General features: G+C 37.5%; 1 protein-coding gene across 1 annotated transcript in view; it reads left to right on the top strand.

Annotated features, from left to right (window-relative positions):
* The window catches only part of MARCHF11 (membrane associated ring-CH-type finger 11), a 33274-nt gene extending 6236 nt beyond the window's left edge, over window positions 1-27038 (top strand). The window contains exons 3-4 of the mRNA XM_075415317.1: window positions 19083-19275; window positions 26319-27038. Of these exons, the coding sequence (XP_075271432.1) occupies window positions 19083-19275; window positions 26319-26641 (516 nt within the window). The 3' untranslated portion in view covers window positions 26642-27038. The remainder of the gene's footprint in view (window positions 1-19082; window positions 19276-26318) is intronic.
* Window positions 27039-27542: the final 504 nt, after the last annotated feature.

Here is a 27542-nt window from a genome sequence, read left to right as displayed (position 1 = left end):
CTTATAAGAAAGATGGGAACAAACTTTTTAAACAGGGCCTATTGTGATAGGACAAGGGGTAAGGGTTTTAAACTAAAAGAGGGTACATTTAGACTGGATATAAGGAAGAAATTTTTTACAGTGGGCTGGTGGATACTCTGGCACAGGTTTCCCAGAGAGCTGGTAGATGCCCCATCCCTGGAAACATTTAAGGCCAGGTTGGATGGGGCTCTGAGCAACCTGGTCTATTTGAAGATGTCCCTGCTCACTGCAGGGGGTTTGGGCTAGATGGCCTCTAGAGGTCCCTTCCAACCCAAATTATTCTATGATTCTATGATTCTGTCATGAAGAAAGTAAATTCTCATGTAAGATTCAGAAATAATTTTTAAAAGTGGAATATAGAGTCATGCAAATGTTGGAAAAATATACTTTCATGCTAGAACCCATCATTTCTATAAAACTGAGCAATAAATATATTTAGAGAGTATCCTTTTCTAGACTGTTACTGTAGTCTGCCATAAAATATTATTATGTTAAATGTTTAATATACCCTGTGCTTCTGTTCATTTAACCATTATATTCTGGTACTTTAAGTGAACTGGAAAGACTCCAAAAGTGATACAGTAGATTGGTGTTCTAATTTAAAAACTAATTGCATGGCAATTCAATAACTTTTCTGATATCAGGAAAATCGCAAATCAAACAGTTATTTTAAAAAGTAAATTCTTAATAGTTGTGTCAGATTTCTCCATATAGATGAAAAAATTAAGGTTGTACTTGGTATAATTTAAGGAAGTATGTAGCTACTGGAGGTGCAATGCGGCTCATGAGTTCAGTGGTTTTCAGTGGCCCAAACTGTGATTATTAACTTTTGAGATATTCAACATAAAATTTACTATGTTCAACAGTTTTTGTGAACTACAGGTTCAATTTTTCAAGTCTTATTAATTTAATTAGTCCTTGCTCATTCGAGTATTCTCACTGGCATCAATTAGATAAGCATGAGCAAGACTTTGTAGCAGACTGCATGCATGTATATGCACGTTATATTAAAAATGCAAAAGCCGGGTTCTTCAGACACTTTAGTACGGAGGCCAGTGTCCAGAAAAAATCTGTAGTAAATGTTTAGTAAAAGTTATCGCTAATGGCGATGCTCAGCTGGATGAAAGCATTCGCTTCTTGTAGGCATAACTAAGAAGGGGAAAGGGAGAAGGCTCAGATTTCCAATTCTGCTTTTTAAATTACACTGCCTACCTAAAACAGTCTGCTGATGTTGCTGCTGTTACACTGCCTGTAATGAAGATCCAGGAGGATATGTTGTGCTGTTCACTATGTCAACACACACAAGACCAAAAATGGTTCTCCCAATCTTGGATGATTTGAATAGCAGATAAGGGACAAATCTGTGGAAATATATAAAACCAATGGTCTCTGTACAGTCACCATTTTTAATTGTCACTGAGTTTTTGGCAAGTTAAATGAGGTTAGTTTTAAGATGCCTCTTGAAGTATGGAAGGGGTGTTAGAAAATACTTGGCTGAGGTAGGTATCATGACCTGGACAGAGGTGAGATTCAATGTCTGAGTAGTCATTAGAAGGTAATTAATCTGTCAGTAAAATCCTGGAAGAACTTTAAAAATCAAGTCAGATATAGTTTTTATTTGATGTGATGGGAAAGAGAGGAACCAGCACAGTGGAGAAAGAAGGGCAGTAACATGGTCAAACTAGTGGACTAAAAATTGTTGTGTTTGAAGCTGTCTTGTGGGCACTGAGAGAATTACATTTGTCATGAGATTAAAAGCTGTGTTACAGTAATTGAGTAAAGATGGAAGTGATGATGAGATATGAATTTTTTATGTATGGATAGTCTTAGATATGCTACATAGAAAACACCTACAAGTTTTAGGCATATTGTGAACAGGAAGATCCAAATAGATATTTAAATTCAAGAGAATTCCTAGGTTACAGAACAGATTCATGGATAGGAGGATGGATCCATACTGCCTGAGGTAGGCTAGGAGATGAAAATCCTAGAGATTTCAATGAACTTAAATATATGGTAAGATCCGTACAAAAGGTGGTAGAAACAGATTAATATTTTCGTTTTGACAGGAGAGAGAAGTCTGAAAAAGAAAAGTAGATCTGTCAGACATAAGCATAGATACAGTAGTTGTACTGCTCACTCTCTTTCTTTTCTCAGCTGCGTACTTCTGGCTGCTTCTAGAGAGAATCACAGAATCATAGAATGGTAGGGGTTGGAAGGGACCTCTGTGGGTCATCTAGTCCAACCCCCCTGCCGAAGCAGGGTCACCTACAGCAGGCTGCACAGGACGGTGTCCAGAGGGGTCTTGAATATCTCCAGAGAAGGACACTCCACAACCCCTCTGGGTAGCCTGTTCCAGTGTTCTGTCACCCTCAGAGGGAAGAAGTTCTTCCTCATGTTCAGACGGAACTTCCTCTGCTTCAGTTTGTGCCCATTGCCCCTTGTCTTGTCACTGGGCACCACTGAGAACAGTTTGGCCCCATCTCATGACACTCACCCTTGAGATATTTATAAGCATTTATAAGGTCCCCTCGCAGCCTTCTCTTCTTCAGGCTAAACAAGCCCAGCTCCCTCAGCCTTTCCTCATAGGAGAGATGCTCCAGTCCCCTCACCATCCTCGTAGCCCTCCACTGGACTCTCTCTAGTAGCTCCTCATCTTTCTTGAACTGGGCAGCCCAGTACTGGACACAGTACTCCAGATGAGGCCTCACTAGGGCAGTGTAGAGGGGAAGGAGAACCTCCCTCGACCTGCTGGCCACATTCCTCTTAGTGCACCCCAAGATCCCACTGGCCTTCTTGGCAGCTAGGGCACGCTGCTGGTTCATGGTTAACCTGTCGTCCACCAGGACACCCAGGTCCCTCTCCGTAGAGCTGCTCTACAGCAGGTCCGCCCCTAGCCTGTACTGATGCATGGGGTTGTTCCTCCTCAGATGCAGGACCCTGCACTTGCCCTTGTTGAACCTCATCAGGTTCCTCTCTGCCCAACTTTCCAGCCTGTCCAGGCCTCGCTGAATGGCAGCACAGCCTGCTAGTGTATCCACCACTCCTCCCAGTTTAGTATCATCAGCAAACTTGCTGAGGGTGCACTCTAACTCTTCATCCAGGTCACTGATGAAGAAGGTGAACAAGACTGGGCAGAGTACTGACCCCGGGGGGACACCACTAGTTACAGGCCTCAAACTAGACTAAGCGCTGCTGATGACAACCCTCTGAGTTCGGCCATTCAGCCACTTCTCAATCCACCTCACCAGCCACTCATGCAGCCCACACTTCCTGAGCTTCCCTATGAGGATGTTATGGGAGACAGTGTTGAAAGCCTTGCTGAAGTCGAGGTAGACAATATCCACTGTTCTCCCCTCATCTACCCAGCCAGTCATGCCATTGTAGTCACTAGACTAGACAGACCTTTTTATTTGATACACTCTGAGTGGTTTCAGTGACGTGCACTGGGTGGAAGCTTGTGATTACCGTCAGTTCTAAGTAGCGTGCTTAAGGAGTTGAGAAACAGAAGGATAGCAGGGCTGTTGGAGAGGCCAGTGGTATCAAATTAGTGTTTTTTTCTGTAGTGGGAAAGGCAAAATACATTTTGTGTTTACTTTCTGGGAAACATCTGAAGATGAATGAGAGACTGAAAAGGATAATTGGGGTAAGTGAGTGGACCAGGAGGAAGGACCAAATTATGTCACTAGTGCAAAGTAGAGAGATTATAGAAGAAGAGAGGACTGTAAAAATTTCACCACTGATGGAAAGGTCAGAATTGAAAAAATAGAAGGCAACTGAGAGGATAATGTATTTTATGTTGTATTATCTTTTCTTTGCTTTCTTGTAATTAATGCACAGAGAGACTCAGAGATACAAGGAGTAGAGAGTTGGAATATAAAGAGAGTAAAAAGACATGGAGACAAAGGTCAGTTAAATTTGAGAAATACATTTGATTAGCCATTCAGATGAGAGAACAAAGTTGTCAAGGAGCAAGTTAGCAGGCCACTGGTGCACTATTAGCATCCTAGGAGCAAAATACATGGCGATTAACATGCAGAGCTGAAGGCATGCAACACGGACGTTATAGTGGAAAGCAGGTACAAAACTATAGAAGCTTTAGAAGGGTGGAGAGAATTCGTAACTGATGACAGGTAAGAGGCAACAGGGGATAGAAGAATTGTCAGTGCCAATGATCTGAAAGTCACAAAATAATGAAGAATAATATGTGAACAAATGAACTGATTCTATCACAGTGATATTAGTGATAGCTGGGTAGGGATAAAGAAGAAAGAATAACAAAAGACTAGATATAGTCGTAGGTGAAAAGCTAATCAAAGCAATGAATGGCCATTTTGTTGACTACGAACACTGAACCACATTTGTAAGTCCAATGAGGAGAGACGATATTCATCGAAGAGTTCAGAGTAGTCATCAAATGGGAGCTGAAGCCATCAGGAAGGATCATGGGAGATTATAAAGGAAGTTCAGAATTGAAATTGGAAGGATCAAGTAGAAAGGGGCTAAGTGCACAGAAAATAGAAGCTTGGAAAAGGAGAAGGAGATTAATTTTGTTTCAGAGAGTCCTTTGAAAGAACAGAGAGTGAGGAAGCGGGGGGGAGATTTAGGTCAGAACTGCCAAAAGTTGGAAACCAAATGTTTCAAACCTATCATTCGGTTATGAAACTTGGATATTCCTGGTCTAGTGAGGATTTTAACATTGTATGGAAAAAATCATGCTTTCTTGCTGGTTGGAATGGCTGAAGGTAGAAGAGATGTGTTAGATGTAGATAGAAGGTGTAGTTTTGTATTTGGGATTTTGCTGCAACAGTTGGAGTGCCACCACCAAACACCTGAGATCTTCTTTCCTGATTCTGTGGGTGCTCATGCTTTACTAGATGGAACATTTGGTCAAAGTTGGCATCTCAAAGGATAGAACTCCGGAAATCTGTTATTCTTGTTAGAGCATCAGCTTCAGCATCCAGGGAGCTAGACAAGCCACTCTGGTGCTCACATCTCTCTGTTTAAGATAAGGGATTATCAGGAAAAAGTAGGTTAGGCAAAGAAACGGTGATTATAGCGTAAAGAACAATTTTGTGCTAACATGTGGATAGTGATTTTCAACTACCTCTGTGTTCATTTACGCAGTTCTGTTGGACTTCTAAAGTATATACTAAAGGTAATTAAGTAGCTACATAAAAAAATAAAACACAGCGTGTTTTAAAAAAAGAATAGCATTAAAGGTACATAGGTCTGTGCCCCTCATATGTTACTCTTTTATTTCCTGTGGCTTATTGAAAAAGCAATTGTTTTCTTGTTTTATTTTGTGAAATGTGCAAATTGTTCTCAGGGCAGTTTGACTGCTTGAATGCTGTGAAATATCAATTAGCACAATGTAAACTGTGAGCTATACTTGGAAATAAAGTTACAATTACAGATGTCATCCTGATCTAGTGGTAAGATACATTGATATAGGTATAGATTTAAAGATTGCCATTATCTTGGTGAGTTAAATATTGGGTTAACTACTTCAGGAAAAAAAGTGGATCCCTTTTTAAGCCTAACATTTTCATGGGACAAAATGACTGCCATGTGACATGGTGCCAGGTTGTTTTTCAGATGAATATCTTGAATAAAAGTAATTACTGAAATCATAAACATGAGCTGAATTACGAACTTACAACAGATTCCATCAGAAAAAATATACACAAAAGTTAAGGGCGGTATGAATGGGAATCAAGGTTGCTACAGACACATAGTTACTGCCTTTTTAAATGCTTAGGATATCTAACTAAACAATGCAGGGTTTAAGATACGGTGTGGGAGCTGCATTAAGGAACCTTCAAGCTACTGGGTGTTGTCATTTTTTTTCTCTGTTTGATAGGACCTTTTCCCAACAGCTTGACCTTCTAGCCTAAAACTGATGAAATTTATTTAATGATGACAAATATAGGAGATTTTCAAATACAAATTTTTGTCTTTTTGTATTATATCCAAAATCCTGATTATTCAGGTCTTTAATTCCTATCAACAGAAATTTGTGAAAAACATTGCAGCCATGTACTGGTTGTTTCAGCAGGTTTCTTTTATTTCTTAATATGAAAACTTGTTAATAAATGATAGTGTACTGCTTTTATACCTCTGGTCTATCATTCCTTAGCTCATGTCTATTTGGCAATGTAAGTAACCTGCCCTGGGCACCAAATACTGCCATAATCTCCTGCCTTCTCTGCTGGTCATGCTGGTCAACTCTGAAGTGTCACTGTAGTTTTTTCCACGACTGAAATTTCTCAAAGGAAGTTGGCTTTATTGACTTCATTTTGAAACTTTCTTTTAAGGCTGCTTGGTTGTGAATGCTGGTCAGTTTGCACTGAAGTCTTCAGTGCTTCATCCACATGACTGGCAGTCACGCTAACTTAGTTTTGTTATTCAATGGGAGAGACAGCTTAGTTTTGTTATTCAATGGGAGAGACAGCTTTTCAACCTATCTATCGCACTTACATTTTTTGGAATTTTTGTCCCACACTGATTCAAATTGGATGCTTGGTATTCAGACTGAAGACTCTTTCTTCTTGCTTCAGGACTGTGCGGAGGATAGCCCCTGACTCCTTTCATGCTAGTAGTGCAACAGTGAAAGAACAATTTGACCTCATTTCTTTTAAAGTATTTGTCTGAGTTAGAGCACTCTCTAAAACATTGTGAGTTTTGCCTGCATGACTCTTTTCCCACAGGATGATTTGTGGTTTTTTTAATTTGTTTTATATTTAGTTTTTATTTTCTTTGTTTCTGCATTTCTTTTTGCCGCTACTTATTTTCACGTTTCAGTGAAGCTGATGGAGAATGAGTGTTCCAGTTTTAGCCACATGCTGTTTCCTTTCCCCTTATTTTGCCATATCTGTGACAAGCGTATTCCCAGTACAGGAATTCATCGCATTGATACCCACACAAACTATACTATTGGATGAAGGCCGTTTCCTGAGCTAAGGCTTTTTTTTCCCCAATCTTTTTTGCCCAAACAACAGATATAATTTTTAAAAAAATTCCTTAGTAGTTTCAGAAAGTCGTGAACCTTACCATCAAGATTAAATACTTGCTAGCTTCATGTGTTCAGGTACTTCATTTAAGTACTCTGCTGACACTGGAAGATTATTCCAAGCACTACAAGGATCTTGAAAAATTCATATTCTGTAAAACTGGCATCCATAAAACTGTATCTGGAGAAAATGAGAGGAAACTTCAGTATGCCTTCTGTTATTTTGTGCTAAGGAATCTCCCGCTGCTCACCGGGCAAGGACAGACTAATTCTAATTCTTAATGGAATGCTTTATGTATCTTTCATTGCTATTATCTGAGCAATTTGCAATTTAGAATCTACTATAACTTGTGATTACTCCCAGAACATCGTGTTCCTCCTTGGGTAACTAAAATCTGCATCTCAATTCCAGGGCTGCTGTTTCATGGGAGGAAAGCAATCTGACATATTTTACTTGAAGGAATCGGCATAACAGCTGATGTGAGCTCACTGGTTCACATCAGAATAACATGGACAGAATATGAGAGTCTTACACTCGCAGGCTTTTCCTGCACTTGAAACACTGTCCTCTACATAACCTCCTTCTTTAGTCACCTCAACAATCATTGTAAGCTCCAGTCATTTGATGTCGCCTTCCAAAAAGGACAGTTTGCCTGTATTTAAATGTACAATGATGACTTAAAATTGTCCTGAGACTTAATAAAGCGGATCACTTCCTCTTCGAGCAGCATTTACAGAGTATTGCATATCATCTCATTGCTTTCTAGATGATAGAAAAATATAGTTTTTTAATTAATTACTGATGCCTTCTGTTATCTGTCAAACTATAAGGGAAAGATCTTCATGTCATTCACTACTCAGTACAAGGAGAGGGACCATCAAATGTATCCTGGGAATATCAAAATTCTCTACTTCAGCCTGTCCTGTCCTTCCTATAGCCTTGGATAAAAGATCTAGAAAATATCTGAAATTGCTGGTTATTCTAAGGAAATGTGTCTACTTCAGGGTTTCTCCACTGAAGGTTACCATGTACTTGAATGTGTTTAGAAATCTGTGGAAAATCTGCTCTGCATTCACTGGGAAGAGTTTATGTCTGTGAAGATTTTAGAAACTATTCTTTCCTCTGGCCCTTTCCCTCCTGCTTTTGTAGATATCATTGATATGATAGATGTGAAACTAGCCACAGCCATTAGAACCTACGAGATATACGGACTTCAGTCTTCTAACCTAGACTATTTCAGAAGATGGAGTAGTTTCAGTAGTTCGAAGTTATTCTCAGATGTCTTGGTGTTTATCACACAAGACAAATGTATCTTTGTCTTTGTTGTAAAACTCTCATGCATCAGGTCCTCATGATAACCTCCAGAAGGTTAATTTCTTCCTTGTTTGGGTTCAGAGGTACAGGCTTCAAGTCTCTTAACTTAAAAATCACCTAGCATTTCCACAATGTTGTGTCCTCTGACCCTGAATTAACATGTCTGAACTGTGAATAAGAAGCCATGTCTTTGTACCAGTGTCACTGTCTCCTTCTTTATCATCTTTGCCTAACTTTGCTGATGAATAGGCCAGGTTATCTAACTACTGAACCATTGCTGCCTCCGATATCTGAATCCGTAAGGTTGTGACTCTTGGTTATGACATTAGAATTGTGACTATTTCTCTACTCCTCTCAGTAATTATGCTGACTACTCCTTTTCCAATATTGTGACAGAAGTCAGGAAGATTCTTGGGATAGAGACCTGCTTCAGCAGGAGTTATACTGTCTTTTTTTTCTTCTGGTAATCAAGGCCTATTTCCATTCACTTTAGGGGAATCATAAAGTCATAGAATGGTTTGGGTTGGAAGGGACCTTATAGATCACCCAGTTCCAGCCCTCCTGCCATGGGCAGGAACACCTTCCACTAGACTAGGTTGCTCAAAGCCTCATCCAACCTGGCCTTGAACACTTCCAGGGAGGGGGAACCCACAACTGCTCCGGGCAACCTGTTCCGGTGTCTCACCACCCACCACACTCACAGTAAAGTATATCTGCCTTATATCTAATCTAAACCTACCCTCTTTCAGTTTAAAACTTTAAACATTATCTTATCACTATACTCCCTGATAAAAAGTCCCTCTCCATGTTTCCTGTAGGCTGTCTTAAGGGGGAAGAGGATTTTATAGAATATGTTTTATGATATGAAAATTACTTTAGAAAGTTATGTAATTTTATTTACAAACTCTAATTCATGTGGGAATTTGCATTGCTCCAAAGGGGTGATTAATTTTCATCTCTCGTGTTTATATTCAATAATAAAAAAAACTCTTTCTGAAAATTTCTGTATGTGCTGGAAGGTCGCAGTCCTACTGCTCAGTCTGTCTGTGGCACTCAACGTCTCCGCAGGGTGTTGCGGGTCCAAAGTAGCAGCTGCCTTGGTGCCTGCTGGAGAAACCCACGACTAGACTTGATTAATGTGTTGACTGAGAGCCTGAGCTGCTTCACTTTGGTGGACCATGAGCAGACATTCAAAAGTGACATTCTAAAAGCTGTGCTCCTGTTGGAAAGTTGCTGAGGCTTGTTTTCATAGTCACAAAAAAACCCCAACCCTTCTCCTTTGGCACTGAGGCTACCCACTCATTTCCCGGTTCCCTGGCTGGAGAAATGATGCATTCTTTCCTCTGATCTCTCTTCTCCCTTAGAATCCCCTATGAGTTAAGGCCAATACAGCAGAAACAGTCATCTTCATTACAGCATAGAAAAAGCTGTCTAGTGTCAGTGTCAGAATACTGGCCATTTTACTGATTTTTTTTTTGTATAGTTTTTTAGGATAGTGAGCAATAGTAGATATTCTCTGCTTCAGAGTTGCGTGATGGATAAGTTACTAACAGTCAACCAGGTCTGACTGGGCAAACTGACCTGAAGAAGAGTATTATGTCCTCCCCTTACCAGACGTCTGAGTCAGTTATCTCTTTGCATGCTTTGAGCCATGAGATCTTGTACTGGCTATTTCACAGTGCTGAGACGTGTTCCATTAGCTCTGTCTGCAGTCACCAGTCTTAGATGCTCTGCGCTTTCTCAGCTTACAGTCTTGATGTTTCTCAGTCTAGTGAGTGAGTGAGAATTCCCCCTGAGGTGGAGAAACGTTCCCTGCTTTCTTCATGAGGCATCAGCCCTGTAAGGATAATTTGCTCACAAACTTCGGATATCAAGAATTTTTTGTCTTATTACAATGGCAGAACCAGGGCCATTTGAAGGTCTACTTGCCTGTTTCTACCCATTCCAGAGAGGTCAAAAAGAGTAGAAGTCTATGTGCAAAAGATTTTCCAAGTGGATAACAAACAAATTTTTTCAGGACTTATGTCCTATAGGACCGCTAGGGTTTTTTTCCAAGAGTGTCCTAAACCAGCTTCACCAGAGTTCAAGTGTTATTGTTAATATTGTTAGGGAATCCAGAAATAGTACTGACTATAGGACAGAACAGTCTGAGAGCTGGTGTTCTGAAAAAAAGACCAATACCTCCATTGTACATAGTTAGGGAATGTAAAGAGGGAACTATTGTCTGAAGACAACAAAATCTGTATTTATAGACATAAACTAGAAAAACAGCAATTTTCAGAAGAGTAAGTGGTTCTTTGATAAGCGTGTTTTCTGTATGGACAACATGCACTTACCTTTCATTCTCTTAGGTGCTTCTCATATTCAAGAGAAACTGAGGATATTTTTGTTTTTTTATTTGTATTTGTACTGCAAGAGATGGTACATGGGTTATGTGTAAGTCGTATAAGCACTATTAAGCCAAGAACAATTTCTAGTTTAAGGATTTTCAAACATAATGATAAGAATGGATATTAGAGTTTTTGATATTATAACCATTGTTTCTTGCATTACTATGAATACTGATGCACAATATAACAAGTCAGAAAGCCGGGTGTTTTCAGTGTTCAAAAGTATCAGTTACATTGTGAAATTTACTGTAATTACTCCAAGGGATTTCAGACATACTCATGATATGGTTAGATAGAAATACAGAGTTTCTGATGCAGCGTATACTATAAAGGCAACTATTTTCTTTTTTTGCAGATAGAGCTATCATACTTGATGATACTTAGTATCTAAATTGCCACTTTCTGTAACTAAGCACTACATCTTATACATTTGCAGCTCTGAAAAGTGGAGTCTTGTAAGTGGGTAATCAAAACCATGGCTACCTCAAACTATTAGAAAAAAATTAATTACTAATTTAAACAACAGTACCTACTGGTTTGTAGTTGTGATTATGTAACCGTACCTGAACAAACTAAGCCAACTGACTTTTGAAATTTTGCTTTTTACTGGATTTTTTAATTAATAACTTAATAACACAAGCATACATTATATTAATTTTTATAAATTCATTGTTATCTGTTTATATCAAGTTTTAATTATTGTAAGTAACATATAATATATTAAAAATTACAATAAACAAGTTAATTTTTCCATTAGACCAAATTTTCAAGCAGTATGTTATTTATTATATTAATTTCCACAGTCTAAAATTTTATAATTATGAAGAAATTGTCTTCAAGTGAAGATTTATTGCTAATTTAATTGATTACAGAATCAATCTAATTGATTTGCTAATCTAGTAAATTACATTCGAACTGACTTTTAGAGCAGGCTTTGCCAGATTTTGTACAAGCCAGAATCCAGGATTGTCTTCTTCATGACTACGTGCTAGTTGATAATACTTTGGTATTTTTATCATCCTGCCTCTTAACCATCACCCAAGATATACCTAATCTTTCTTGCGGATTAGATTCTGGGCTTGTTCAGCCTGAAGAAGAGAAGGCTGAGAGGTGACCTAATAAATGCTTATAAATATCTGAAGGGTGGGTGTCAGGAGGATGGGGCCAAACTCTTTTCAGTAGTGCCCAGCAACTAGACAAGGGGCAATGGGCACACACTGAAGCACAGGAAGTTCCGTCTGAACATGAGGAAGAAATTCTTCTCTGTGAGGGTGACGGGGCCCTGGCCCAGGCTGCCCAGGGAGGTTGTGGAGTCTCCTTCTCTGGAGATATTCAAGACCCGCCTGGACAAGGTCCTGTGCAGCCTACTGTAGGTGACCCTGCTTCAGCAGGAGGGTTAGACTAGATGACCCACAGAGGTCCCTTCCAACCCCAACAATTCTGTGATTCTGTGATTCTGTGATTACAAGGCAAAAACCTTACCTCTGAACTCAGGGTATGTTTCTGTAGTCTTTTTGATGCCCTCAAAATCTGAAGTTTCCTTTATTTTATATGTTACAAAGAAGCACTCAGGATTGTCTCTTCTCTTATGTTGCGCGTCTTCCAGATGTTCACATGAGAATTCTGATCCCATTTTGTCGATTAGCTTTTGTTCAGGGCCAAAAAGTCCAGAGGCCAGTATTTGTACTCAGTTGTTTTCGGGTGAGTTTGTAACCTTCGCTGCTGAAACACATCGTTGCCATATAGCAATAGGAAGAACACTGGACAGTGAAGGTGCTTCTACAGATCTTGTGCCTAACCAAGGGTATGGAGTTGTTTTGTGCCATAACTGTTGTGAAGTCCCTGATTCTCAGCTGTGAATAATGTTGCTGCAGGATGCAGGGGAATCCAGTGACAATGCTGATGGTGATGCACTACTTGATTTCATGTCTTTGGATTCATAGACTGCCTAGAAGCAGATAGTGGAAAGCAGTAAATACTGTGTACTTTAAATAAAATGTTGATAATTGATGCTTTACTTCTTAATCGTGCCTAAAAAATCATAAGATAAAATGTTAAACTATTCTGCTTAATAGATAGTAAGATTTTGAAAGGTGAATGTAATAGCATGTGAAGATTTTGTACATTGCTCAGGATGTCCAGGCTTCTGGGCAATCAGAAATCCGAGATGTATCCACTGTAGGTGTAGATGTTCCACTCAGTTGTGCACACGCAGTAAGCCAGCACTTCCAGGAACTATCAACTAAATTGCTTGTGTGGTGCACAGATGAACAGTATTCCCACAGTAAAAGTCATCCTTTCAGAATGTCCCAAGCAAAATATTGATACAGTCTTCCAAGCAGACTGAGAAGTTACATACAAGCCAAACTATCTGTATTCATGACCTCTCTGGTACAGGAAAAAAGAAAACTGGCATTATGACTATAGGTACTGAGTGTGTTAATAATTTAATAAAATAGGTAAGCATTAATGGTAAGCTGCCATTTTTGTGGCATTGATACTTTTTTTAAAAAAGACATAAAAATAGAAGGCTGTAGGCCAAAATGACATTTTAAGGGTTTATGTGTGTGTGTCTACTCAAAACTATGCATTTGCTATCCAGGCTGGTCAATAATTTAACAATATCACTGCATATTAAATCACGTGGTCAATGTGTGCTTACTGCAAAACATGTTAGGAAAATTATCTAACCATCTAGACTACTAACAAGATAAAGTAAGGAACAAGCATTTTAAAAATGGTTTGTTAGACTTAACTCATTGTGTTCTTTTGCTTCTGTAAGAGTTTTATTCATACGTACACAGATTGCAGATCCTATTATGCATGATGAATGACAGTAGGAAAGAATTTTTTCTTATTAGAGCTGTCTGATTCTAGCAATTAGAGCAATTAGAGCATTCTAACAAAAACTTTTTAAAGTCGTATAATTGATATGTCGTCAGGTTAATCATGTTATAATAGGCGAGTGCCCATGATTTTTAATTACTTTTATATAAAATATGCATTACAGAATGACTAGAGGGAGTGGGAGGCTTCAGTCATCAGTGTCCACAATAAGCTGTGTTTCTGAGAGAACAAACTAGGGTAGCCCCCAACAGGTCTTTTGTTTAAGAGGTTTTGGTGGGTTACAAACTGAAACAGCTGAAGCACGCACACATTTGAGGAGCCATAAGGAAATTTTGTATGTTCTTTATTAAGGACGTAGAAAAACATATGGTTTTATGGCAGACATTTTTCATGTAATGTATTCTAACTACAAGCACTGTCTCAGTCAGTACTTTTTAGATCACTTTTCTGCCATGTATTTTACAATAATCAATGGGCTTTTACAAGGCACCGTTAAAAAAAAGGCAAGTTAATACCGCTTTATCTCAAAGATGACAGATCTCTGAATATTATATCCATCTTTATGTTCGTAAGGGCATGCATATAATTGTATTAACTTCATTCTTTAACAATTAAACCATCAAAGCAAAATGTTTCTTTCAACTTCTGGAAGTCTCAACCTTAAAAAATAAGAAAAAATGCAGTATTTCTGCTTGACAGAGCCCTTAGAAGAGAAGAGGAGCAACGTTTCTGGGGCCAGCATTAAAACTATAATGTGCCATTAATGTACTAGACTTCCAAAGGACTCATGAAAGGAAGACCGGTGGTAAATAAAAGGTTGTAAGAGCAAAATACAATGAAGTATCAGTAGAAATAAAAGTGTAGGAAGTTTTCAAGGGGTAGACAGTATTATATTAAAATCAGAAGCATGATATATATTTTGTTTATGAAGGCACCATTTTCAAAGGAAGATTTTGTCATAGTGTATTAAAGTAAAATGCATTCTTTTCATGGGCAACAGCGACGGCATGGTACATCATAACACTATGGAAATGACGGAAAAAAGAAACAGGTTCCTATTTCCTAGATATTTAAATGAACTTTTTTTGTGAATCTGAAAAATTACTCATTATTATTATAATTATCTAGTTTCAAAATATTTAAAATTTCCTTTTAATTTTTAGTTTTAAAAATAAAAAGGTAGTCTTTCTCATAATATTTACTTTTTAGGGTCCTGTACATTACAGAAGACGACACTATAAGGCTGTAGAGAACTTTTCTAGTTTGGCAAAATACTTAGATAAAAGAACTGTCACTGATTATGGAAAGTATAGTCAGCAAATGACAAAAACAAATTAGGAATAATTTCTCAACATTAACTATCGCTGAATTATTTTGACAACATTATTTTTGTTGCTTCTTTATTGCAAGCTGTTAATTTAACATTAAAAGGTGCAGTGACTGTAACAACATATAACAGGGTGTACAAGAAGGTAAATGATGGTCAGAAAACAAAGAGAGTGTAACTTTTGATATTATAAAAAGCATCTTACTTTTACAAAAGGAGTCTTCTGTTCCTGGGTGTCTGTCAGAGTGTATACTCACACATAGTGGCTATGCTGTAAGACTTGAGGTAGAAAAAACCAGTGTGACCACAAATCCAGTTCCCGTTCACAAGACTTACTACGAAATGCATTGCCACCAAACAATACAGTCCTATGTAGTTCCTAGTGGCTAATACTGTCGATAAGTAAATAAAGGACTGAACCTTCCACACTTCTTTACATGTGAATAATGTTACAACTACAGAGTACCTTCTTTCATTATGTGAAGAACATGTCTGTCTCAGTAAGACCTGTTCACTTTTTCTAGTATGAATCCAAACTCAAAACTTATGGGAAAAAACCCAAGATATTTATTTCACAAGAGACAATCTCAGATTGTTCTGAATCAAAACTGATTGGAGTGGGGAAAGGAGGAGGAAATTTCAGTTGAGGTAAGTCAGTCATCAGGAACATCCACAGTCTCCTTGCCATTAGAGCTGAGAAGGGACATACATAGAGACCAAGGTCCCTAAACTGATCACGTTAGAGCTTAATACCAATCCATCCCATCCTGTCACTTATGATGCTGGGTTCTTATGGCAGACTGCCTAGCGCTAGGAAGCAAGTTAGCAGTTTCACATAAAACATTCTGGGCCTCTTGCATGCCTATTGTCTTATGCATACCCAACACATATCTTCCTCCTCTATCTACTGTGGGATCTCATGAGTTAGTTTAGCTTACAGATTACACTAATAGGGAAGTAACTTTCCTAAAATGTTTCAATTGCTTGGTTATTGCTGACCTTCGTATTGGGGAAGGTGGAGGACTACAGTTTTCTTTTGTAGAAGAAGGGTAGTGAATACCACAAAGGCCAAAATAGATGAGCAATTGAAGAAAGCATCCAAACCTCTTTTCAGGTCTCAATTGCTTTATTTTGTTTTTTTGTTTGTTTGTTTTGTTTTGTTATGTAACTGTTCTTTGATTTTTAAAGGCAAAGGATTTAGGAACTATAACCTGTGGAACGCTTCAGCATTTTCTCAGTAATTGGGATGGTGTCGCCTTCGTTGGCGTGGCGACCTGGTTCAGGGACGGCTCGGCGACCCACCCCTCGGCCGCTCGGGTCATCAGCACGCAGACACCAATGTGGTGGACGGCAAATGGCGTTTATTGATAAATAACACAGCGTTATATAGCCTAGGTTTACAGCACCACTTCCGTCTGCTTACTTCACGGGTTAAACGCTATTGGCTATTAGGACAGGGGGGGGACACTACCTTTCCGTACAGCGCGACATCTTCAGACCGCCAAGCCTTAACTACCCACAGGATGGCTCCCCTTCCTGGTTGGTAGCATGCTAATATGCTGAATCTTTGTAATTACTGAATTTATTGAGGTTGAGAGATTCACTTGCTTGCATTCTTGACAGACAATTCATCTGACCAGGAGAATAGCAAAATAACTACAAGAAGTTCTTGAGAAGATACTAGGAAGAGGTGAGGATCATCGCTATGTTTCTTAGGACTTTTCAAAGTCAAGCTTTTCTAGAAAGAAAAAGTTTGGGTAAACCAACAAAAGTCCTCATGATATGGAAAAAGGTGGTAGGAGTGGTTGATTCTGTTTGGGATTGGGAGATCGGAATAGAAATTTGTTGTCAGACAATGCCAGAATGAGGGATGGGCTTTTGTCTAGACTGCATGCTGCATTATTTATCCCAAATATTTGGGCTAGTTCTCCTTCTGTTCAGTGCTATCTTTGCAAAATAATTGTGAGCAATCTAAGTTCAAAAAAAGAAGAAAATGAAAAGGAGTTGAAATGATTTTAGGAACTTCTGCATTGCTGAAGATGAACTGTGAAGGATCGGCTGTTTATTTCAGTGATACAACAGGATTTTTCAATTTATTGCCGGCTTCTTCCATGAATTTGACAGTTTAATATTTTTTTGACAGTTAAAGCTTTATTTCATGTGAATGTACTTTGATTTCAGGCATTCTGAACATGTTTGTTACAGGTCTGTCTTACACTGATAATGAAAGAAGATAGAAAGAAATATACAACCAATAGATTTTTGACAGTTTTCTGTCAAGTCACACTTTGTGGCTTCAGCTGAGAAATGAAAAATAATTTTGTTGAACATATCCCTATTGAGTCTAAAGAGGGTTCTATGAATATCAGTCCTGACATTTAAATCCTGTATGTAATATCTGAGTCACGAGAAGCTTACACGATTCTGTCATCCATCACTTGTTAATGACCTTCCTTGACTTTATACAAAAAATTCCTAACAAAGGAAATGAGGAGCCATAGTTGCTTTACCATAAAAAGGTATTATTTAATACGAACAGCCCCGTTCCAAGTGCTGAAGTTCAATGAAATAGCTAGTAGGAGTTTAATAAGTTCATTATAAAAAGGTTATACAGTTATCTTTTTGTACTTTATATTCAGAAGGCTGCAACACGAGAAGGCATGCAGCACCAGATGTGCAAATTAGGCAACAGCAGAAAAGTTAAAGCAAAAAGCTGAAAGAGAAGAAAGGGACAGAGGACCTCATTGCTCACCCAGGCTTTTCACAGTGGTATTTGAAGGGAGGAAGAGAGCATAAATTGAAACAAAAGAGGATCAGCCTGAATACAAGAAAAACATTTTTAAAGAAAATATTTTTCAACCTGAGGACAGTGGAAAGTGGAACAGGTTCCCCAGAGAGGCTGAACAGTCTCCATGCTTGGAGGTTTTCAAGGTCTTACTGAATAAAGCCCTGAGCAACCTGGTCTGATCTCATCACTGACCCTGTTTTGAGCAGAAAGGTGAACTAGAGACCTCCCACAGCCCCTTGCCACCTGAATTATTCTAGCATCCTACGATTATACAGTACTAGATACCCAGCTGCTGGTAAAAAGAGAAAGCTTTTGCAAAGAAACAGTAAAAAGGAAGAATTATTGCCAGATGGGAAAAGAGGTAATATAGCCCTTACTCCAGTAGCTCTTTCTCCACTTACTCCCTATTGCAATGGAAGGGGGCAGGCATGTTCAAATTTAGGAACAGGAAAGATGACAGCCTACAAAGTCTGCATACTAGCTCTGGAATAGGTGATGGGGCTATAGTGGAGGGTCTGCCAAGGTAATTTCGACAATTATAGCCAAGGGTAACCTAGAATGCTTTTTTTCCTTGTACTGTGTTTTGCCTTTGTGACTCTTTGTTTTAATAAATTTTTATTTCTATTATCTTGACAGAGTTCAGTAAGCATACTCTTTTATATTTAAGTCTTGTCGTACTGTAAATCTGAGTCACCTCACATACAGAGGATACAGCCTTCCCTGGAAAGGCAGATATGATTGAGGTGCACTGAAGAGAAATGTTCATGCTACCCGTACTGAGGGCTCTTTCTGAGTCTTTAGGTTGCTTTCATACTAGACCGCAGGTGTCTCTTTGTAACATTAACACTGGTTAACCCAACTCCCTTGGTATGACTGGAGATAGCCTGGAACTGCTTTGGTGAGCAGCATGAAAGTGGAAAATGGCTTCAGACTTGAGGGGAGGTGGGTTGGAAAGGAAAGTTGTCACTTTCAACTTGTCACACTAACATAAAACATAGTTAAGATTGTCTTCCCAATATATTTTTATTCTCTTTGTTAGCCTACAAATACGAAAGGCTGACTTTCATTCCTAAGACTAAGTCCTTTTTTGCCGATGTATGCAAAACAGAAAAAAAACTATCAACCCTCTGAAGTTTTCAGCCAGACGGTGATGATAGTGACACTGGAGGGAAGGGGGGGAAGCAACTATTACTTTCACGTTAACTAAAAATGAAATAGGTACAAGAATTTATATACAATGTCAGTATAGAGGATATTAGTAAAGAGCTATGAAGATATGTATAAACATTAAGATAATTTCTGATTTCAGGAACAAAGTGGAATTGAATGTACAATCACAGAATATAACATTTTTATCTTATACAACTTTGTTTCTCTTTTAGTGGCAAAGCATTACTATAACACTGGTTGAGAAAGTGCAGATGGTTGCTGTAATCCTAGGATCTCTGTTCTTAGTAGCAAGTGTGACTTGGCTTCTATGGTCAGCCTTCAGCCCTTATGCAGTATGGCAAAGAAAGGACATCCTTTTTCAAATCTGCTATGGAATGTATGGTTTTATGGATCTAGTATGCATAGGTAAGCTCAAAATCTTTAAACAGCACAGACTGTGGTTTAAGACTGTGACTATATCTATTTTTGGTCACTCTAATCAATCACTGCAGTTCTTTGTAGATTTATTCTCAGCTGGTACCTTTGGCAAATGCTGCTTTTTACAGTGTCACAAATACTGCAAAGAGAAAAGAACCTAAGAAACTTTACTCTCAGATTCATCAAAGTGTCTCCCGAAGATCGTAGTGGTGAAAACTGGATCAGCTTCAATTTCTTGAAGAAATAGATGGTTAGCAAAGTTCAGGAAGTTAAATAGATGAAAATAACAAAGACATTATTAAAGCAAACGGTAAAATTACATGCTGTCAAGTCTTCTACTGATGACACTTCACATTGTACCATCATGAAGTGTAGAAAAAGCCCTTGCAGATATCATCAAACTACATATCCAAAATAAAGTTGCACAGACTTATATATGTCACTGTTCTAGCAATAGGAAAGAGCAGAGAAGACAGACATGAGTTCTTTGTATCTCATAAACAATTATGAAATGTTCTAATACTGCTGACTATAATAACTTACTATACAGTTAATAATTCTCAAGTCATTTAACTCTAGCTGAAATCTTATAAAAGAAAATGCAATTTACTGCAGAGCTATTTTGACGTTTTGAAATTTCAGAAAAGATAATGGACCCAGAAATATTAAATGGAAATCCCCTTAATACTTGAAAAAACAACCTTGAATCGATTGTTAGAATAACTACGATTATTGGCAGAGAAAAAATAATAATTACAGTAAACATTACAACACATTCTTAGAATTGCAATACCAAGAAAATCCAGAAGTCAAATGCTATCTAATGTTTGCTTTCACATTTCTGAGTGACAAATGTTGATGTTATCCTAATCTGAGGTATGGGAATTCAGAAGAACAGTGATGAATTCTGCTCAATAAAGTGCAAAGAAACAGAGTGATTCCTAATATCAAGGCTTTTGCTCCAACCATAAAGCCATATCATCTTGTATTGAAACCATCCCATTACTCTAAGTGTATTTATATTTCAGCTGAATCAGCAGTTCTGTTAATTTTGTAATTTTTCAAAGAGAAGCCCCCTCTAGAAATATTTTAGAACACAGGCTTTCTTCTGTGAACCCAAATCTTCTCAGAGAGAAAAACGAACAGAATCTAGGTCTCTAATGCTCTGGACAAGTGCTTGGCTTTTAAATGAAAAAAAGGGCTCAGATATATGTCCTTTTACTGACTGATTCCTGAATATCACTTTTTCTGGCTTAACACTCAATATTAAGGTTTTTACTTTTGCTTAAAAAAACATTAATTGAAGACAAAATGTGCTTCAGGCATTCTGAACTTTTCATTTATGTGGAATTCTGGTATTTTCACAAAGATTATGATTGTAAAAAATTTACTTTGGTATGCATCAGCTAGTTAGAATAGCTAGTTATTTCAAACTATTTCGATTTTCTTCCATTTATTTGTCTGTTAATACACCTAAACTAAATTAATCTCAAAATCAATTGAGAACATCTATCGGTGATCAGAAATATTTGTGTATTTATGTGTAGAAGTAGATTATTGTAAGGCAAGCCTTCAACAGATTGATACATGCAGTCATGTAGCTGCCTTTGAGGCCAGTCAAGCTCAAGCCACCTCTGGACTGGAAGCTACTGACCATGGACCTCACACGGCTATAGAGCTTCCAGCCTAACTGGCAACATGCAAGAGCAAACCAAACCTGCGGGCATCTTCACCCACCAGATAAACTGATTTTCCTATAATTACATAAATGCATATATTATAGTCCTATCATAAATAATACATGGACATTTTTGTGTAAAACTGACTATAGTTAAATATTTGGACACGTTTTGTGATTATGAAGTTCAGTGCAGATACGACTTAACAGTTTACTAAACTGTATCTGGAAATTCAGAAAGATGTATAAAGGAGGTTTGGTAATTGTTGAATTTTGATGATCCAGATTAATTCAGCCTACTTATTCTGCATATAATCCAAGTAATCTGCATTCTGTAAGCTTGTAATAACAGGTGTGCTTGTAAATCTCCAAAATATTTATTAGTATATTCAACTTTATTCAATTTTATCTTTTCCTTTCATTATAAAGTGAGGGATTTTGAATTGTTCATTTTAATTTAAAACATTCAAGTAAAGTTCTCTAATAGATGTATGTAATTATTACTCATGAACTATTTAAAAAAAAATATGCTGATGACTTCCTAAAGGCATGAACATATGATTTTACCATTGCTAGCCTCTTATATCATGAAGCTTGTAACGCTTACAGCCAGCCACAGTTCTCGCTCAGTGTCTCCTCTCCTCTCATCTGTGTTTAGTCATCCATGGCATTCTCTCAGTTTTCAACAGGGTTCACAGTGAGTGAATACCTGTGGTGTCACTGGAATCTCTCTTTATTTCAATGAATAATCTATGCAGACATATGGGTTTTCCTGTGCAGCAGATATTTCAAGACAAATGCTGGAGTTACTGGTAGTATGACCAAGACTTATTCCAACTGCCTTCAGTTATGCCTCCCTATAGCTTTGCATAAATAATACGCATACTTTTGGTCATTTGTGATGTGTAAATATCTGTACCTTTTGAAATGTTTTGTTGCATCATTTTTAAAAGCAGTTTTCCCAAAGGTGATGACATATTTATATGACATCTTTGAAAACTTGCACATAAGAATTTGTTTTCCCGATGAGTGATGTATGTACCATAGTTAGCATACCACCCACTTTCTTATCAAGTAAATGACGTCACTCGTATTTTAATTCTTGGTCTTGATCATCTTTTCACCAAAAGAAATATCCCAAAGACTACAGATTGCCAATATTTTATTAGTATCCATTTCTTTTCTTGTTTCAATCTTAATTTTTCTAGAATTCTAGTTTCTTCCTAACAGGACCATCTTTTTTACTTACCAGACTTAATTTCAATCCTACAAGTCACTAGTTTGTACATTTCTGCATCTAAACTGGTTGTAAAGTGGTTTTCTCTGAAACTTACTGATGGTCGAAGTTTTCCTAAGGCAAACCTTGAACATTTTAATAAAGTAGAACTACTGCCTTTGAAACCCAAAGCTACTGCAGTGACAGTGCTAATATCAGACCATCCATGTAGGGATTACCATAGGGAGTTCATGAGTTAATATGAAAGGAGAGAATCAATAAAACCTTTATTTAGCCACTGAAGGACAGTGCACCAAGTCTTTGCCATTCTGCTTTGTAGACCTAGCAATTGTTTATCGTAACAGTGAGGTCATATAATTTTGTATATTTTCACTGCAATATAATCATAACTATTAGTCATGAATGGTTCTAACATGAACAAAACCTCTCAAAAATAATAACAGCTTACTTGCTATCCCAGAACAACAGTGCAGGTCCTCTAGAGCAGGAAAAGCAACTGTAACATCGCACTAGGAAACTTGAGTAGTACCAGTACTACAGCAAGGGAATAGGAGATGGGAGCCCATGTGAGGGAGCCCATGCCTCTTCCTCACCAAGGAACCTGATGCCTAGCAACATTCATATGACTCCCTTAGTTGTAAAAGTGTACAGGCTGAAGTTACTGATAATGAATACATCTAGCTGAGCTTAGTATTTCTTGACTCAGAAAGTCAGTCTTTCACTAATTCTAAACAGTTTAGAGGGAGTTTTATTGCTGCTTTTAGAGTGGACATGTTTCACTTTAATGCTTTAAGCACTGAATTGCATTTTTTTTTTTGTCTGTAGACCCTAGAATAGGACTAAGAGTTGGCATTTTGTCCAGTGGTAAAGTCTGTTTCTGAAAAGGGTCTTTTATTCCCCGGTAAAAGTTTGTGAGGTTTCTTGGAGAACCATTCCTAAATGATTATAAGTAAGATTAGTGTGATAAATAAGACAATATTGGAACCTAATACCACATCTGAAGTAAGAGGAATTGCTTTCTTGTAAAGACATTCAGTATGAAAAATTACAAGTGTTCTTGTGATTCAGGGTAAGAAATCCTTTGGATCTCATAGTACTCGTCAATAAAATAAAATTGTGATCTCCCCATAATGCTATTGTCTGGATCCCACTACAATCACTCCATCTTACAAATAAATCCTGAAGATAAAGTCTTCTTAGAGTCTTTAGGACATTTTACCAGGCTTGTCATCCCAAAACTCTGTTCCTTGTAGATATTAATTGGACAGAACTTCAGAAAAGCTAGCAGTAGTGAATTTTAACACTTCCTCTTGGGGTCATCTGGGTCAAACAAGCAATTTTTTTTCCTTGGGACTATGCAACTATGTCCTCTGTGCTGTTCAATCCACAGTATTTGGAACTAGTCAATATTATTAACGGATTTATCCTTGCTTTCTCTCTCATATCCTCATTCATTGCTGTGGAACTCTTAAGAAAAAGAAGATTCTTCGCCATTTTCTTCTAGCTTCACTTCAGTGACTAACTACTTGCATTTTGAGCATCAGAACTTCTTTGGAACTGGAAAACCTCTAGCATTTAAGCCTTACCCAGATTTTCCCTTGTTTGTGGTCTTGGAGCTGAGAACTTTGTTCTGAGAATTTTTTTCCCTGCCCACTGGAAAATACCTTTCAAAGAGACAAAAGATCTACTGGAATTATTTTGCCTCTTCTACATAGGTCTTTTTTGATCTGCAGTTTTATCAGATGGGAGCTAAAGCTTTTTATCGGAGGAATTATGAAAGTACTCCTTTTCTCCTTCAGCATTGCCAAATGTGACAACTTTATTTCAAGCCTTGCAATATTTGATCCTTTGTTCCTTAGCTCTTTTAGAGCATATGTGAATAACAGCTTTCATTTTAAAGAAAAATTCTCTTCCTTGTCATTGTTGAGAAAACTTTGAAAATGTAATTTCAGTAAATCCTGAAAGCTTGAATATGGTAAGAAAGAGCTCCTGAAAAGAAGTCCTATGACTTTTTCTGTTGCAATTTTGGGAGGATACTTTTGGCTGTTGAAATGTTCTGCATGTAGCTCAATGATTCTTTCTCAGCTGCTTCCTTCTCTGTTCTGAAATATGTTGTTCATGTTCCAGTGGAGAGCAGGCAGGTATCAAAAATCTTTACCTTGGGTTAAATAGCTTCTCTCAATTTTGCTTCATCACAGTCTTGAAGGAAACTGGGCCAAAGGATATTATGATCCAGTGACAAAGAGAGGGAAAATTATGCTCATCTTCCTTATCATTCTAGAGGAAATCCAACAGAGAAAAAGGAGGGGACGTTATCACATTGCGTTGCGTTGTCACAGCAATAAAACCATGGCTTATTTGTTTTGTAGATTTTGGATGTGATCAAACACATTTATACTTTTTAAGACAGTATAGCCAGTCTTGAAGGAGAATTTGTATATTAACATGGCTGCTAAATTTTTAGGACAGTTTGCTTTATATGTATCTGAGAAGATGAAGATAGACATCTTGCAATCAAGAAAATTTTCTACTAAAATGTTATGCTGATACAAAATACATTTAGAATATTTGACATCTAATTAATTTTATATTGCATTAGTTTTGCTGTATCAGATGCTTCAATGAATTCCAGGCAACCTGAAAGCCTTACAGAGATGCTACAATTGCTGCGATGTCCTTCAGAAAGCAATCTTTGTGTTTCCTCATCTTTCATTGTAATGATCTCTAAAAATGTGTTAGAGTAGGCATTGCTATCTGCAAATCATTGCACTTTAGTCTGAGATTTGCTGTTCGTATAAATGTTTTTATCATCCTTTCTGCTTGTGTCATCGTTCTCTGAATGTCTCCTTTCTGGTATCAGCTAACCCTGCTAAGAGACCTCAGACACTTAAATCACAATTTTATTGTGTAGGAACAGGTGATATACCATCTCTTGGGATAAAGGTTTATAGCCTGTGATGCTGCAGATCATATTATAGATGTGACCATGTGTAGGAAAATTTTAGGAAAGAAACACACTGGATAAAAAATTTATAAATGTGTTTGGCTAGGCAGATTGGTCTCCCAAAGCAGGGAGTCAGAGGAAACACTTGATATTGCTCAGAACCATAGAAGTTACCAGGCTGGTTGAGGAAAAACCTAATAAGGCGGCTGAAGCCCCATGTGTCTCCCCAGTAAATCTACAATTTAAATACTTACAGGTAAAGAGTGTGTGTATAAATACATACACATATATATATACATATGAAAAATGAAGAGTTTCATTTAAGTAAATAGATTGTTTTCTTGCATACAATAAATATAAATGTCACCTATGTGGAACCTCATAAGCAGTTTGCTCTATTGAGGACTCCAGATACCATGTATTTTCCTTGAAGGACCTTTTAAAAGATTTCCTGGCTCTTGACAAAGAACATGTTTCTCAACTTTTGTGTACTAGATTTTGAAGAGAAAGTAGAAAGCCTATCATCCTTGCCATGTTCATTACAGTCAATAATATTAAATTTCTTCTTGCTCTACTGAAGCAAGACAGGAAAGTTATTATACTTACAGGTGTTTCAGGTTTTCATAAATCTATGTTCCCAAGTTGAACCAAGAATGTGAAAACAGTTAAGTTTGTTTGTATCTCTACTGAATTCTACAAAACACTCTTAAATAAGTTTGAGATTGTACTGTTCATTACAGAAGGTCTAACTTACTTAAAGATTTACTTAAACCAGTACAAATCTCAGTAAATAAACAGCGCTTACTGTGAACAAGGATAACACTATAATAAACTGTCAATTTACAAATCTGCCAGTAAGGTTCTTTTATATTGGTTTACCTAAACCTAAATACTTTATTTAGCTAGGCATGCTCAGATTATTCCAATATTGGTTATGTTGAGATTTCATAGAGAACAATTTTATTTCCTTAACATGTTCCTGCCTCCCGATCTTAAACAAATAACCACTCATATTGCATATGTACAGTTTATTTTAATTACCAGAGTTACAAGTAATTTACTAGGCTCTGGCAGCTGCCAGATTCATTACAATGTGTTTCATCTGTGTTTGCTCTCAAAAAGGTATCCAGTAACATTTTGTACAAACTGATTTTTGTTTTTCTTAATTTCAGGACTGATAGTACATGAAGGTGCATCTGTCTATCGAGTGTTTAAGCGCTGGAGGGCTGTGAATCTACACTGGGATGTGCTAAATTATGATAAAGCCACAGATATAGAGGAGAGCAATAGAGGAGAATCCTCAGCAGGAAGGACATTGTGGTTACCACTGACTGCATTTAGAAACAGAAGTTTAGTTCATCCAACACAGTTAACCTCACCGAGATTTCAGTGTGGCTATGTATTGTTACATCTGTTCAACCGCATGAGACCTCAGGAAGATTCAGCAGAAGATAACGGCTCTGGGGAAGTAGTGATGAGAGTGACCTCAGTGTAAAGATTATGCTCACTGTACTACACAGATAAGGATAATGTGCCCTGATGTTACAGGACTTTGGAATGTAGTTACAATGAATGGTGAAACCATTAACACTTGAAAAAATACATACACTTTTTTAAAAATTTAATGCTTTTTATATGATCAGCTAAAACACAAATACATTTTTCTGGAAAAAAATAAGTCTCTTGCTTTTTATATAGTCTGGTTTATTAGATCTTTTGTCAATTTGTACCTGAGGTGTATACAATATAGTTTAACTCTTCGGTCTTTGAATGATAAGGAAACCCATTTTTAAGTAAAAAAAAAATATTTAAATGTATTTTCTTAAACTCTGGCTTTAATCCACTGCTGTTATTTTTCCCTCTTTCATGAGGATTAAACTGAACAACCTTCTTCCAAAAAGAAAAAAATGTTGACACAAGTGAAGTATTCTTCCTGTTCTGTCTTTATTTTGTTGTTAGTAGCTCAGTTCAAGCATGTGAAAGTAAGTAAAGGAAATATAGTCCCTTGCCTTTAAGCAGAAGTCTAATGGATGTTCCACAAAACATGATGGAACGAGGCCAGCTCTTCCTTTAGCTCTCCAACACAGACAGGTGATGTGTCAGACACAAGTATGACACAGGCAGGGGAAGAGTCTTGCACTTCCTCCCGAATCTCTAAGATCTGTAGAGTGCTGGTGCTGTGCCGGTGCAAGGAAATGACATTACCTTCCAAGCAGTGTTGCTGAATTTAGCAGCCTCTGAACTTCTGCTACCATTCTAACTATAGGACACTGACTTTTTTTTTTAAAAAAAGAAGAAATGTACATTACAATTTCTGGAATAATAATAAGTCATAATGAAAACTGAAGTAGAAATAATGCAAAGCCTTCATTTTCCATAGCTAATCAATGCTGTGA

The sequence above is a fragment of the Opisthocomus hoazin genome, chromosome 3 (genome assembly GCF_030867145.1).
Source record: "Opisthocomus hoazin isolate bOpiHoa1 chromosome 3, bOpiHoa1.hap1, whole genome shotgun sequence".
In the NCBI taxonomy this organism is placed as follows: Eukaryota; Metazoa; Chordata; class Aves; order Opisthocomiformes; family Opisthocomidae; genus Opisthocomus; species Opisthocomus hoazin.
This window is presented reverse-complemented; position numbering and strand designations above follow the sequence as displayed.